General features: G+C 47.0%; 1 protein-coding gene across 1 annotated transcript in view; it reads right to left on the bottom strand.

Moving 5' to 3' along the window:
• The window catches only part of OXTR (oxytocin receptor), a 159,311-nt gene extending 144,357 nt beyond the window's left edge, over window positions 1-14,954 (bottom strand). Inside the window, exons 1-2 of the mRNA XM_085624488.1 lie at window positions 14,707-14,954; window positions 6,050-7,401 (exon numbers count right to left, since the gene is read on the bottom strand). Coding sequence (XP_085480614.1) covers window positions 6,050-6,986 — 937 coding nt within the window. The 5' untranslated portion in view covers window positions 6,987-7,401; window positions 14,707-14,954. The remainder of the gene's footprint in view (window positions 1-6,049; window positions 7,402-14,706) is intronic.
• Between the last annotated feature and the right edge of the window lie 785 nt (window positions 14,955-15,739).

The raw sequence follows: 15,739 nt of genomic DNA, 5'->3' as shown, positions 1-15,739 counted from the left end.
AGGAGAAATGCTGGTTAGGCCAGTCCTGACAACACTGTGTGGGTGGGCGGGACTATCGATGCAGCAGTTCCTGGCTGTGTTTGTGTATGGATAAGTGACTCACCCCATGAGTGATGAACATGACGAAGATCATTAGGACCAGGAGTAATGAAGATTATCGGGAACTAGTTAGACATTCCTTAGATCCCTTTTCTAGTTGGAGATGGATCTGGGTACCATCCATGTAAATGTAGACCTCAAGGACGTGAGCTCCCATGAGGCAGGCCAATAGGGCCACAGAGGCATTGAAGAGGATCCAGAATAGGGCCCACCCATGATCCAGAAGAGGACCCACCACTGGGGATAGAGGTGGTCCCTGCCAGATTGAGTCCTGCACTGACCTGAAGTATGCAGTATGAACAAAGACATGAAATACACATATATAAAGGCACTTGCCCAAAAATCACATGTAGAGCATTGTATAAAAGAAGAGAACCTGGACAGATGATTGGCTGGTCTGAAATCAGTCAGTTTCTCCTGAGAAGAGGAAACGTGTCCAACTTTACAGAGTATCACTAAAGTGATGAACGGGTTTTTCAATTTCTGACATAGAGCATCACATAAGAAATAGAGGGGCACTTTCCAGCGAAATGGCAAATTATGGGCTAGATTTATCTAGGTGTAGTGTCAGTGCAGAGTCACAAAAGTGAAGCCTTGAGTCGGATTCATGTTCCACTACAAATCTCGATATGCACTGAAAAAAGTGCCCAAAAAGTAATGCTCTGAGCTACTTTGCACTACTTTGGGTCAAGGGGACTTCCCATGGGGGGTACATGAACACTCCCATGCAACCACCTATAGATTTGGGTGTAAAGAACTATCTACTAAAAGAGGCAGACAGGGCATGGTGCAAAAAATGTACGCCTTGTCAAGACAGGCATGACATCTGAGAAAACTTTTTTTACTCAAAACGTTCCTAACTTTGCATGTGCGCTCTGACATATAGCACACAAAACATTTTAAACCCATGTCTAGGCAGGGTATTTTGCACTGAAAGGGTGTTCTTCCATTACACAATCTATGCTAGACTCAAGCAGACACCCTTGCACTGTTGTGCAAGTGTATGTGAATGGTGCAATGCAGCCTAAAGTTCAGCCAGCAAACAGGATCACAGCAAACAGCTATGGCACTGGCCTGGGGCCGTCTTATAATACAGCGCAAGCAAGGAAAATGGACCATATTAGGATGAATACGCTGCCCCCAGGGCACCTGTACACTCATGCTGCCCCCAGGGCAGCGCGTCCATGTGAAAAACATAACGGCTGCTTTGAAGCTGCTCCGTGTTTCACCCGCCCGCACTTTTATAGGGGATTAGAGATCCCCTTGCAGGTGGGTGCAGTGAGTGACTGCACCCGCCTGCAAGAGGATGTGTGAGTGGTCAACGGGACACTCTTTCCCCTGCTCCAGAGGGCTGCTATCAGGGGGCGCACTGTCAGTGTGCCTTCTGACAGCTTCTTTGCCTCTGTGCCCACGTCTGTAATACAGCGCGGGTTCAGAGGCAAAGGGATTTCCTCGTTTGCATGGGACCACGCCCCCATGCAAATGAGGGAATGCCCTCTGAAGATAGCTGTGGCACTTTATGTGCACCAGAGGTATCGGTATTACAGAAGGGGACGCACAAGCGTTTGTGGCCCCTTCTGTAATACCAAAGTGCCCCTGGGGCGCGCAAAATGGGCACAGCCGCCCGTTGGCCCCCGGGGAGCTTCGGAAATACAGCCCCTGGTGTCTCTGTTTCACACAATACAGCACAGTGCAGCAACCTTATTTGCTGTACTGTATTGTGTGAAAAATAGTACATTTGGCCCCTAGTGACATATTGAAGTTAAAACTATGTCACATGACAAATAAATGGACTTGTTCAAAATCATCCAGAATGTCATTGGAGAAATAAGGTGACGTGCCCAAGGTCACTCAGTATGTAACTGAAGAGGTGAATGTGTTTTCCTCAAGTGGCACACCATGTCAAAAAGCACTACTGAAAGAATGGAGTGGAGTCCTCAGAGTCACACAACAACAGCGGGTTTACATGGGAAGGAAAGGAACATGCTCAAGATCACACCATGCATTACTGCAGAAAACGTGCATTTCAGAGGAAACAAAAATGGGCTTCTTGACCAAAACTCGTACTGTTACAGAGTGTCATCATTTAAAAAGCACAACAGGTCATCTAATTTTGCGACTGTCATCGAAATGTAGCGTGCTCAGAAAGAGTAACACCTGTTTTCTGCAACTGAGTAATTTTCTACAAAAGGGGTGTAATGAAAGATGCACTTTGCACGAGGACGCCAAACAGATATGGGCGAGTAGCCAAGCAGATGTTTACTGAAAAGCACTCCAGACAATGGACCAGTCGAGCCCGAACCACAAGCCCCTGCATGCGCACAGTAACAAACAACTGCATATGCTTACAGCACAGAAGACAAAACAAACCTCGGCGAGACAGTCTCCAGCCTGCACGAAATCCCAGAGCAGGATGGAAACGCACATCCCTGACATCCCACAGAGGCACGAGGCCAGACTTATAGCTTCTCTTACACTAACCAAATACCAGTTAAATGGCATAAAATAGACCTGATTCACAATGGGCAGATACTTGTATTTTCTTGTCATCCCAGCAGAGAGGCCAATCATTGTACAGGTACAAAATCAGAAATATGTGTCCGCCTTACTGATTAGCTGTAATGCACGCTAGTGAGCAGTGTGGGTCAGCATGTAGTGCCCCGGAGGCTAGAAGAACCAGCGCTCGGAATCTAGCATCTTTCACAAGCACTAACTAAAATCATGCAGCGCCTAAAGTAGCGCCAGATCCCAATGTGCGCTATACAAAAAAGATCACATTTAAACAACATTCCTCTGACCTGGTACTTTTATCCCAATTAACATATGGGAAGAGGTAATTTTCTTTATGCGAATAAGTTACCACACAACTTGGAAGTTGAATATTTCACTGATTTTATACTAGAATTCTGGTTGCAAACCATTGATACATCTGAAAATAAAACCCGTTTGGAATAAATGCTCAGAAGCCACCTCTTGCAAATTGCGATTCTGTACCCAGATGCAAACCCACTGGTAAAACTTTACCGACTCCGAAAATGGGTTGGTACCTGGGAAAAGCTTTCATGTGGCTGCAAACTCCGAGCCGGGATGAGTTTCACAACTGCCCACGAGCCTTTACTTTAAAGAATGTAAAAGGCTATTCCGATTTACTAGCTTTAAAATCTAATTAAAGTTTATTTATGTATACTTCTGTATAGCTCCGACACTGTAATTATGACGCCAATGCTGTTTACAGGGCGCTTTACCTAGTTGCATAACATTAGAAGTAGTTTAACGGGAGTGCATAGTTTGCATGTGGTTCATAATTATATGTTCCCGGATAGGATATTAAAAATTAATAGGTGCATTATCATAAGGCAAAGGTTCCATGGGAACACAAGGTGTCAGTGTGTCTTCATTTAAACGTTTTGCTGTGACATGTTTCCGGCCTTGGGAAGGCCACTGTTTTCAGCAGTTTTTACGGACATTTAAAGTTATACACGTTTCCTTAAGTGTCCGACAGTAAGTGTTACACACATTTTACAAACACGTTTTATATGCGTTCTACATAAGAACGTTCCCTCTAGGGACTGTCTTCCATATGACACTTGCAGTGCCTCAGATCTTTACATTAAGGGGTGTTATGTTTGGGGGAGACCCAGAGAGTGCACTCTTTCCGTCATGTGCTTGTCTCTTAGTTCTCCATGTGTTCTCGACTGCCTTCTATTATCGTTATCTGTGCAGAGGCTCATTGGCTATGCACGAGTTTGAGTAATTGCACAGAAGTGTGGAAGCATGTACCCTGATGCAGCACACACTATATCACCATGGCTGTGATTACAGTGTTAGGGTTAAGGGGTGAGGTATTTACTGCAGGTGTTAAATACTAACACCGCAGGCTGCCGTAATTACCGGATGTTTGTTTTAAAGAATTCAGGGGCATATTATCAAGGACGGCTTTAAAAATGATCGCTGGTTCAGCGGCAGAAAAGTGCCGCTAAATTGGCGATATTGGGCTTGATAATATGCCGCAGAGAATTCCAATAGAAGCCCATGTTCTGGTGTCAACATGGGCTTCTATTGGAATTCTCTGCGGCATATTATCAAGCCCATTATCGCCGCTTTGGCGTCAGTTTTGACGCTAAACCAGCGATAATTTGAACGCCGTACTTGATAATATGCCCCTCAGATTCCAGCTGTCTTCTGGAAAATTATGCGGACTCTGCATTTCCTGCAATAAAGTCCTCATACATTGGAATTTACTGCACATTTCACCCTGGGGCTTAATCCAGAATAACGGGGTCCCCTGCAGAATGTGAGTCTAATATATCTCACAGATATTCCTTGGTCATGGGCTGACTGGGGGCCACCTGAAGGATTAGTGGGGGCCCTGGAGTGTTGAGGTTTGCCAAACCGTGCCTGAAGATATTGACGGATGTGTGCATGAATAAACAGAGCATTACTCTGAATTCTGATCTGTGCACAAACCCCTCAAAGCTCAGGGAATCAAATGCACCACCCCCCCATGTAACTTTCAGAATGTATTGATCCTGGGGCGCAAGGTAATGCTGAATCTGACGCTCGCATCTGAGCTGTGTTCCAAGAAAAGGAAGAGGTAAGGAAAGGTGGGGCAGTCACGAGCCAGCCTGAGTGTCCCAGAATGCTGTGATGCCCACGTGCCAACCAGTAATGTTTCTGCCTTTGATGTTGAGTTCCAATCACTTGGAAACTGATCAAAGTTTCCTAAAAGGAATCCAACATGTATCCAGGCAGCAGGAAATCAAGGATGGTTTGGAAGAGGAATTCGTTCATCAAAACTGGCTGAGATCCTGCCGAGCAGTGCTCAACAGGAAACAATTTTACTATCTTGGGAAAGTATTGACAAAAATGTGACTACGCTGGCAAGATAGCGCAGTGAATTATACAATCACTGCTGATATCTGCTGTGAATTGTACACCACAAATTCAAATCCTGGCAGGACTAACTCTGGCTATCATCTTTCTGAGGTCGGTAAATTGTTTACTTTTGCAAGGGCTGCTATATAGAGCACTGATAAATGGTTAAAATACAGTGTAAAGTGCTGTTTAGAAAAACAAGTTAATTTTTTATTATTACACAAGGATAATTTTTTTATCTGATCCCCCCCAAAAAAAAGCTTTCCTGCTATCTGATATACTTTCCATTTCAGGGAAGTTGTAGGAAATAGTATCCGTTCAGGACAAAGTGGCCACATTTGCGAAACAGGAATGTGCAATTGCCACATATATATTTAATGTTTTGTGAGATTTTGTGCTCTCTGAAGAGCACAACAATGATGACAGAAAATATGAAACGCTCTCCACGGCATGGGGTGGGGACTGGTGAAAGCACCCTTCGGAAAGAGCTGGGAAACACATGCACTGTCATGGAGTGCTTAAGAAAAAGAAAAAAGTTGTATCCCTTAAAGACAGCAATGAAAGGATAGAAGCCAGACAATCAGAGAGACGGTAAAAAGGCTGTGCTCCAAGAAAGATACAAGCACAATGAGCTGGGACAATGAAAGCCATTTAATGAAAAGCAAGCAAATGAGAGTGACAATAAAGTCAATTAGTGGTAAGCAATGGGCGGGCTGTAAGCCACTGTAAGTTCTTCGCTATCCCACAATTGCCATTTTGAAGCCTGACAGCTTGCGCTGTCTAGTAGGCCTGACCTAAAAATAAATGATTGACTGGCTAATTCAACAAGTATTGGCACAAACCATTTCTAAACTAAATATTTGACAAAGCACTGCTAACTATACAATGTCAAACACAACCAATAGATTGAAATCCCAGATCCTTTGGATAAGGGCACTCAGTTTAAGAAAGTGCTTTGGTCCCATGCGAGTGATAGATAATGCTACTTTGTACAAATACTGATGCCATAAAATATTGTTGAGTGTCTCTGAATACATGACACACAATTATTGCAACATACATAAAGGGCCATTACCTTCTCTGGGTGCTTCACTGTCCCAGACAGACCACATCTGGACGAAGAAGAAGGGCGTCCAGCAGACTATATAGGCCAAGACGATGATGAAGGTCATCTTGACAGTCCTGATCTTGGCTTTGGAGATCAGCTTCACGCTGCTGACCCTCGACAGGTTGTTCCTGCGTGTGGAGGTAGAGGTAGAGGTCAGCGCCACATTGGTCTCACAGACTGTCTTCAGGCGAAAGTTCTGCCAGATCTTGAAGCTGATGAGACCATAGCAGATGCTGAGGATCAGTACGGGGATGATGTACACCATCACGGTGATCCAAGTCACATAAGCCTTCACACCCCAGGGCTGGATGAAGTCTGCCCAACAATCATGAACCCCATTGTCCACCTCCTTCAAGGAGAAGATGTGAATCTGAGGAATGCTTACCAAAAAGCTCAGGATCCAGGTTAGGATGACATACACCCGATCCGAACGTCTGTGAAGAGACCGAAGAGGCTGGCAGATGGCCAGGCACCGGTCCATTGACATCAGCAGCAGCATGTAGGTGGACGCGAACATCCCCACCACCTGCAGGTACTTGACTGCCCGACAGAGGAAGTCCGGCCCGTAGAACCTGAAGGTGATGTCCCAGATGAGCTGTGGGAGGACCTGGAAGACGGCCACCACCAGGTCTGCAATGCTGAGGTGCTTCATGAAGAAGTACATGCGTGAGTGCTTGGTCCGATTAATGTGGATTGCCAGCAGCACGCACACGTTACCCACCAGAGCCAGGAAGAGGATGAGGGCCAGCACGCTCACCTCCACACGGGCCATGTGCTCGTTCCTTTTCACGGGGTCCCTGGTTTTGTTCCCCGCATACGTCCTGTTCTCCAAGGTAGAGTTATCCAGAGAGCTGTTGGCCAAAAGAGCCCAGCAGTCGTTCTCCTTCAGACATAAGCCCTCCATGTCTGCCAGCAGCTCTGGGTGGGAGAGGATGATGCTGTAATTGAGTGGCCCAAATGCTGGGGTGTTACCTCCCCTTTGGAATGATGATGGTTGACATTCTTCTCTTTTAAATATCTATTTGTATCCTTTTATTCTGATTCTCCTGCTGACATTCCTGAGTTTACTGCCCAGCCACAGTTTTGTTCATCCTGTGTTCAGTGATTGGCTACTCACTAGTTTTGCTCCCATCCCTGTCATTGTCCTCTCAGTTTGTTCACCTTTTGTCTTCTGTTCCTCTTTGGCTCAAGTGAACTGCCTTAAGTGTACGCACCGCCTTCTATTGCGCTCCGTTGACAAGCGGTGGGGTGTTTGGGGTGAAGGGATGGCCACAGGAAATTATTTGAAATTCTTGAAGAACTGACTCAGATCTTTCCACCTAAAAGCAAAAATAAGAGGTTAAAGCTGAGCCAATTACATTCCTTGCCAAATTTGGGCAATCAAGATGCAGCTCCCTCGGGTGCTGGGATTGGAGATGATAACACGAGCCTTTTTAGGGATGTCCCTCCTCCCACCTCTGTGGAACAACCCAGACTTTTCATGATACTGACCCCAAATCTAACAGGAGTGAACTTCTTGGCCAAAGCTCCCTGGGCTGGACACGGTCACCCCTATACCCTCTCGAACAGACACTGGTCCCTGTAGACTGTTGTGGCAGGTTGGCTTTCTTTGGCTGGGAATGGTGAGTTCAAAGTAGAGGACTTCAAACTTGGGTTGGAGATGGACTGATCTCACATGGGGCAGCATGCTCTGGTCAAGGAAAGCATTTACTATGTCCCTGGGGACCCGGGACAAGTGTAATGCTGGAACCAGTGCTGTGTTTTTCGTGAAAGAAACAAGAGTGGCCTCTCAGTACTGACCATGAGTAATATTGTTGCCACTTATATCCTGTAGTTGTCAAAGTGGGGGTGGGGGCTGGTTCCAAATCACCCTAAAGGTCTCTCATCCGGTGGATACTGTTACACTTTTAGGGTGACTGGGCTACCAATAGCCTGTTGGCAATCATGTACTTGGTGGCATTTTTAAATGGATAACTAAACATAGCTTCAATGTTAGAATTGTCAGGTATGTTGATAGCTGTTGGTTTTATAGAATTCATGTGAGAAAATTTTTTTGTTATTTTGGGGGGGTCTGATTATTTTTTTGTACAAAGGTTGGAGGTGGCATTAAAAGGTTTGAAGAACACTTGTTTAAAGTGTCCTGACCTTGTACTAGTTCCGAGGGCTTGCGTTGTGCTGTCTTCTTCTGCGGTAGCTGGGATCAAACCCCTACACATAAGATAGTGATAATTCTGTTTTTAAGTAAAGTAGGCAATGTAGGATTCCTGCTATGGCCCAATGGGAAAATTACTTGTTACAATCCCAGGAGGCTGGGGTCCACTCTTTGTCCTGCATGTGCTTTAATTGTGGAATGAAATTCCCAGGTAAACGGCACCGATTGCATTTGTACTTCTGGACAACGAATGGGGGGTGGCGAAGTCCTTTTCTCTACTGATGACTGAACAGGAGGCCGGATTTTTATTAATTTTTAATATTGTGGCATAAGGCAGATGTCTCCATGAGTGCATCATGAACTCATTGTAATAATTCAGCTGCACTGATATCTTGCGAGATTGGAATGACATCCACATTTTTGGTCTCCCCTGCTGATCCCACATGTGCTGTCCCTTTGAGTGCTATTGTTTACTATAAGGACCTTGGATACCGCCCTTTGCTTACGGTTCATTGGCTTCATTGTCACTCGCAACCTTCTAATTGGCCAGAGTGTGCCGATGTCACTTCCTGTTCTTTCGTTTGGAGCATGGATCAAACACTCATTGATTTAGTTTGATTAGAGTACTTCCGCTGCTTGTGCTGTGATTCTATTACTATTTGCGGTGTCCGTGTTGTTCTTTCTAACTTCTACCAACCCGCTGTTTGTGTTTGCTTTATGGCTCCCATTGCCCTTTCTTTGTATTGGTTTAACTTCCACCCACCCAGCCTTGGTGCTGTTTTGTCTCCCCCACCCGCCTGTTGTTTGTGTTGCTTTTTACCCCCAACCACTATAAGAAAAACTGCACTTTCACACGGACAGTACTGTCGAGATACTATACACTGTCCACGTCAGCCTGGCTGCTGTTCAACGTAGCTAAAAGCATTAAAAAAGCCCGTGGCTCTTGTAGTGGAGAGCTACTGTTTTTGCCAATGCTTGTTCTTAGATGTACTGACTTAGGATATGGCTTCCCTATGCGTTTGTTCCTAGTGTAAAGCATTCTGGGATACGACTCAATGAGCGAAGTAAATGCATTTACTTTTGAATTCAGTCATGCATCCGCCCATAGAGTGGTTATCTACAGCACAGGAAAATCTTATTTACTTTCAACTTATTGACTTTCAACGAAACCACGCTTACAACATGGCTAAAAAGCACATTGAGAAAGCCAATAGATCTTGCATAGACGAGATCTGTTGGCTTTGCCAATGTTTGTTTAATTCTGGAGCAGCGCGTCAGCCATCTGCCTCCTTAGAGCACAATGGCCAGAGAGCGCGGCCAGTTGTCCTCCTAGTCGTGTCTGCCTGGGGTCACTCAGTCCACAGGTATCCGTGCCCTCGGAGACCCGCGCTTCTTTCCAAGGAGGTGTTAGGGTTTGTCGGCACCGCAAGCGAGGGTCGGCGCTAGAAGGTAACCGCCTTCAGAAAGTGTGGCTAGCACTTCCCTTCACAAAGCGAGTACCTGCACTTCTCACCATGCCACATGTACTCTGTAGCATTCAGTACCTGCACTTCTCAACGGACTGCAGACACTTTCTACCATTCAGTACCTGCACATCTCACCAGGCTGCATACACTCCTGTACTTCTCAGCAGACTGCATACACTTTCTAATATTCCGTACCTGCACTTCTCACTAAGCTAAATACACTTCCTAAAATTCAGTGACTGTGCTTTTCACTAGACGGCAGTCACTCCCTTCTTTTCGCTAGCGTGTGGGTCCTTACAGATACCTAATACCTGCACTTCTCAGCACACTACAAACACTATAATGTTGAGTACCTGCCCTTATCATTAGACTGCAGGCGCCCTCAGGCGGTGAGTACCAGTTCTTCTCACCATAGTGCTGCCACTTTCAGATAGCGAATATCTGCACTTCTCATTACCCCACAAAGGCTATAACATTAAGTACCTGCACTTGTCATTACACCACACCGGCTATACTCACAAGGCTGCAGGCGCTTTGAGGGTGTGAGTACCTGTTTTTCTCACCAGTGTGCGGACACTTTCGGATAGCGAGCACCTGCACTTCTTATCAAACAGAAAACTCTATAACCATCAATATCGGCACTTCTCGTGACTGGATGCACTCTCGGTCATTGAGTACCTGTTCTCATCAGAGTGCGGGCACTTTCAGACAGCGGGTACCTTCTCAGCAGACTATGAACACTATAGCATTGAGTACCTGCGCTTCTTACTAGAATGCAGGCGCTTTGGGAAGTGGGTACCTGTTCTCATAAGAGTGTGGGCACTTTCGGGCAGCGGTTACCTGCACTCCTCATCAGACTGGTGATACCACTTTCAGACAACGAGCATATGCACTTCACACTGCACTTCACACTGTACTTCACACTGCAACATGGAGCACACTACAAACATTGAGTACCTGCACTTCTCATCAGACTGCAGGCACTTTTTGACAGACGGCACCAGCACTTCTCGTTCGAGGACAGGCACTCACAGGTGTCGGTTATCTGTTCATTTCATCAGACAGCAAGTGCATGCAGTACAGTGAAGAGCTAACAGTAACAGGCCCTTCTCGCGAGGCTACGGGGCTGTCACTTGTGACTACGTGAGCTGTCAGTGGCGAGCACACTGCTGTCACTCTCAGAGCTTGAGTGCCTGCAGGGTTCTCCAGCCTGCATGAACTGTGCATCAGTTGGATTCTGCAGTTCTAGGAGCTGGCAGATAGCACCATAACAAGCCTACAGCCGCTGCCAGGCTGTAAATTAGCACTTTCTACACGAATGCTGGCACTAACAGATAGCGAGTACCTGCACTTCTCCACATGCAACAGTTCTCACCAGAAAACAGGCACTGTCAGACAGAGAGGCTTGCATTGGTCACCAGACCACCTGCGTTTCAGTTTACATCCATCTAATTCTACAGTTCACTCTGGATTACAGGCACTTTAAGGCACTATGTACCTGCACTTCTCATCAAACTATATGTGGTATCAGGCAGTGAGCCCCTTGCACTTCTCACCATGACACAGATCCTGTCGGATTGAGCACATGCTCTCACCAGAGAACACACACCATCAGAGTCCCTGCACTTTTCACCAGAACACACGCACGTCTCATCAGACAACAGGTGGCTTCCCACCAGACTACAGGCACTGTCACTAAGTACCAGCACTTACCCTGAGATTATATGCAGTGTCAGGCCCTTCTCCTAGCCCCTGCACTTCTCACCAGGCTACAGACATTGCCAGATAGAACAGCAGTTCTCACCAGAGAACGAGCGCCCTGTGACTGCTCTTCTCATCAGGTCACTGGCACCGTCAGATAGTTATCTGACTGCAGATGGGGCCAGACTCGGAGTTCCTGCACTTGTTACCAAAGACCGTGCATTGTCAGGGTGAGTGTCTGCTCTGTTTACCGATCCTCATGCACTGTCAGTGTGTTGCTGCACTCCTCGCTGGACTACAGGTGGTGTCAGACATCGAAATCCTGCGTCTCTCCAGAGAACGGACCCTGTTAGATAGTGAGCGCCTGCACCTATCACCCGACTGCATGCACTGTCAGTGTGTTCCCTCACTTCTTAGCAGACTACAGGGGGTGTCAGACATCGAGTTCCTGCACGTCTCTCCGGAGAACGGACACCGTTAGATAGTGGGTGCCTGCACTATTCACAAGTCCCCCACGCGCTGTCAGTGTGCGCCTGCACTCCTCATTAGACTGCAGGTGGTGTCAGACATCGAGACCCTGCCCGTATCTCCAGAGAACGGACACCGTTAGTGGGTCCCTGCACTATTCACCAGATCCCTATGCGCTGTCAGTGTGCGCCTGCACTCCTCATTAGACTACAGGTGGTGTCAGACATCGAGACCCTGCCCGTATCTCCAGAGAGCAGATGTCAGACATCGAGTTCCTGCACGTCTCTCCAGAGAACAGACATCGTTAGATAGTGGGTGCCTGGAGCATTCACCAGACCCCCATGCGATGTCAGTGTGTTCCTGCACTCCTCATTAGCCTACAGGTGGTGTCAGACATCAAGATCTTACACCTCTCTCCAGAGAACAGACACCTTTAGAAAGTGAGCCCCTGCACCATTCACCAGACTGCATGCACTGTCAGTGTGAGTTTCTGCAATTCTTAGCAGACTACAGGGGGTGTCAGACATCGAGCTCCTGCAGCCAACAGACACCGTTGAATAGTGAGTACCTGCAGTCTTCACTATTCACCAGGCCACATTTACAGTTGGTGTGATCCCGCACTCCTCGTCGGATTACACATGTCCTCAGGCACGGAATCCCTGCACTTGTCAACAGACACCGTGCAACGACAATGAGTGCCTGCTATTCACCGAAACTCAAGCACTGTCAAGGCGTTCCCTCACTTCTTAGCAGAATACAGGTGGGTTCAGAAAACAAGTCCCTGCACTTCTCACCAGAGAGCAGACACCGTTAGATAGCGAGTGTCTTCTCTTCACCAGACCCGATGCACTGTCAGTGTGTTTCCGCACTTCTTGTCAGACTACAGACAGCGTCAGACATCGGGATCCTGCACTTCTCACCAGAGAGCAGATGTCAGACTACAAGTGATTTCAGACATCGAGTTCCTGCACGTCTCCCCAGAGAGCAGACACCTTAGATGGTGAGTGAGTGCACTATTCACAAGTCCCCCATGCGCTGTCCGTGTGCGCCTGCACTCCTCGTTAGACTGCAGGTGGTGTCAGACATCGAGATTCTGCCCGTCTCTCCAGAGAACAGACACCGTCTGACCGAACTCTCGGCGCTTCTATAGTTCCATTTTAAACACTGTTGGTGGCATACGTGTAGGCAGTGCTTTAAATAGGCAGGTACTGTCCGGTACTGCGTACCCGCACTTCTTTAATTTGAAAGGAAAAGTGTCTGCACTTCTCAGCACTGGTGCGATACATTTAATTAGAGAGTGCGCACTTCTGGGAGCAAACAGGCACCCTGACCAGCACTTCTACATGCCCCTTAAACGTACTGCTTGCAGGGTCGTTTGGATGGGGTGGGGGAGCGGGGGTGGAGGGGTCCCTGTTCACATGTGTCGAAAATAAAAGGTGCCTTTCTTTTATTCCAATGAATGAAAACCTTTTTGGAAGAATAACACAACTAGGCGCAATGAGCGGTTCTGGAGCAACAATGTTCTTTTCGACTAGACTGCTCAAGCTGTCCTGCGCGTGCATTTCAGAGGACTTTAGGGCACCCCGCTGTCAAGAATCTGTACTCCCACCCCACCCCGCAACCTCACCAAGCCAGCACCTTGTAAATCGCTATTTCCCAAAGTTTAGGCAGTGTGAGGCTCCCGCGTGAAAATACCGGCGCCCAACCCACCGCCCTCCTTAAAAAGTGAGGAGGAAAATTCACAAGGGGTTAGAATTCAATTCAAAGGGCATATGTTGTCAATGTTCAGTTTTACATCATAGCTACTTAACCTATTGATTTGCTAAGACCCACCGATACTGATCAAAAGTATTCACGGTGAAATGGTTCGATTGACCAAGATCACACGATGCAGTCAAAGGAGAAATGGTGGGATATACAGTGATGCTTTTATCCGGAGGCGCCTTTTAGCCGCTAGGCGACCTCTCCTTCCCAAGGACCAGTAGGCGACAATTATATTTTTGCGTTAATTGTCTACACAGGGGCTGACTAGCTCCTTGTGCCCTCCATAAAATACGTGTCTCCGTAACACGGTGGGGAGTAGTGGGTCGATAGAGTCCAGGAAGAGATTAAGAGAACCTGATGGCGCATATACGTCTGTCTGGGGGAGTGGCAGGACATGAGCCCCCAACCCATAGAAAGGTATACAAATTAATTATTGGGATTTTTAGGGGCAATGGAGTTTCAGGAGTTGCGTTTAGAGTTGATGCCGCTTCTCGGCGCTAAGAGAGGGAAGCTGTAGGGTCTCAGTAGAGGGGAATCTTATGACGTGCAAGTCATGAGCGAGAATGAAACATTTAAATATACCAGACCAATTGAATATTTTCCCTCAAGACCGCTGGTTGGAATAACGATTAACGTAGGGTGACCAGAATTTTAAAGCCAAAAGCCGGGACATTTCCCAAAAATAGAAGGACTACAATTTTCCTTCAACCCAGCGCACAAAATGACAGTGGTCCTTAGCAGAGATTTACTGAGGAGGCAGTAAGAACGTACATAAAATGCCATTTATAAAGCCAGTAGCATGCCTGTTAATCAAAGTGCTTTTTTTTATAACAGTTGTTAACTATCCCTGCTTTGCAAAACATAAAAAACACACCTCCCACCGTTTTCACCTGACCCTCTCTGAAAACCGGGACATGAGCTTAATTTCATGAAATCTGTCGGGACAGGGACTGTCCGGGCAAATCCGGGACGCCTGGTCACCCTAGATTAACGCAACTTTTCAGACGAGTTGCCCACTAATAGAGACACATACACGTGCTTGCGCAGGTGCCCATGGTACGGGCGCATCTTACCTGTCTCAGAGATCCATTCAAGCAATCCAATCCCGAAATACTTTTCCTTACTTTCCAGCTCCACCCAGTGGTGCGATGAAGGCGCCTCCTTGTGCTCTCTGCTCCTGCCTAGGTCTAATGATGTCTGTCTTCGCCGTCAGCCCTAGCCATTCAGACTTTACAAGTGTGAGCCTGTCCCCCACCCCCAGCCTCCTTCGGAGAGAGTCAGGGCAGTTCCTCTACGCACGCACTCCCCTCGGTAGAAATACGCCGTGGGTGGAGCCGGGATGGAGTCATGCAGGCAGGCAACCCTGGGCTCTGAAGCCACGGAGGGATTAATGCCTGGAAGCAGCCCGGGGCATATCCTCCCAGCGACCACAGACACAGCAGCTTCTGTACCAGCAATGAACTGATTGTCGCCGCCCGCTAGATGGCGCCAAAGGATATTCCTTCCTGAATATCCCAGGCATGGAATCCAGGTGCGCTCGCGGTCAGAGATTCCACGGAGGGAGTCGATGCTGCTGGTGTACTGCAGTGGGGCGTGGCCTTCAATATTTAAATCAAGGCTTTGACGCGCGACTACACAATACTTCAACTTTTAATCCTGGCGCCCCCACTGATCCAATGCCTCTGACCATGGCGCATTACATATGTTTAACTGTATTAAAAAACAGTATGCAGACTGTATTCCAGAGTGCCAAGGGGGAGGGATCAGGGAGTGTAGGGGCAGTGACGTAACTAAGAAGAACAGAACATGCTGACACTATTTGGTCGGCGTTTTCAACTTCAGGGTAAATACATATAAAATATAACTCACACACATTAAATAAAAAATAAATGCAACTTAAAAAAAACGACATTTTTCTAGTAGGAAATGTGAGTTGGTTAATGCATTCACTTCAGATGTCTGTGGGTTTAACAAGGCAGTGATTGATCTGAATCCTGGTCTGTGCATTGAGCAAATAGTGACGCTTATTTATAGTGCTTAGAGGCCCAAGCCTATGACAGAAAGCACAGTGAATATGTAACTCATGTCATTAAAAAAAAAATGCAT

This window comes from Triturus cristatus, chromosome 9, assembly GCF_964204655.1.
Source record: "Triturus cristatus chromosome 9, aTriCri1.1, whole genome shotgun sequence".
NCBI classification, from domain to species: domain Eukaryota; kingdom Metazoa; phylum Chordata; class Amphibia; order Caudata; family Salamandridae; genus Triturus; species Triturus cristatus.
This window is presented reverse-complemented; position numbering and strand designations above follow the sequence as displayed.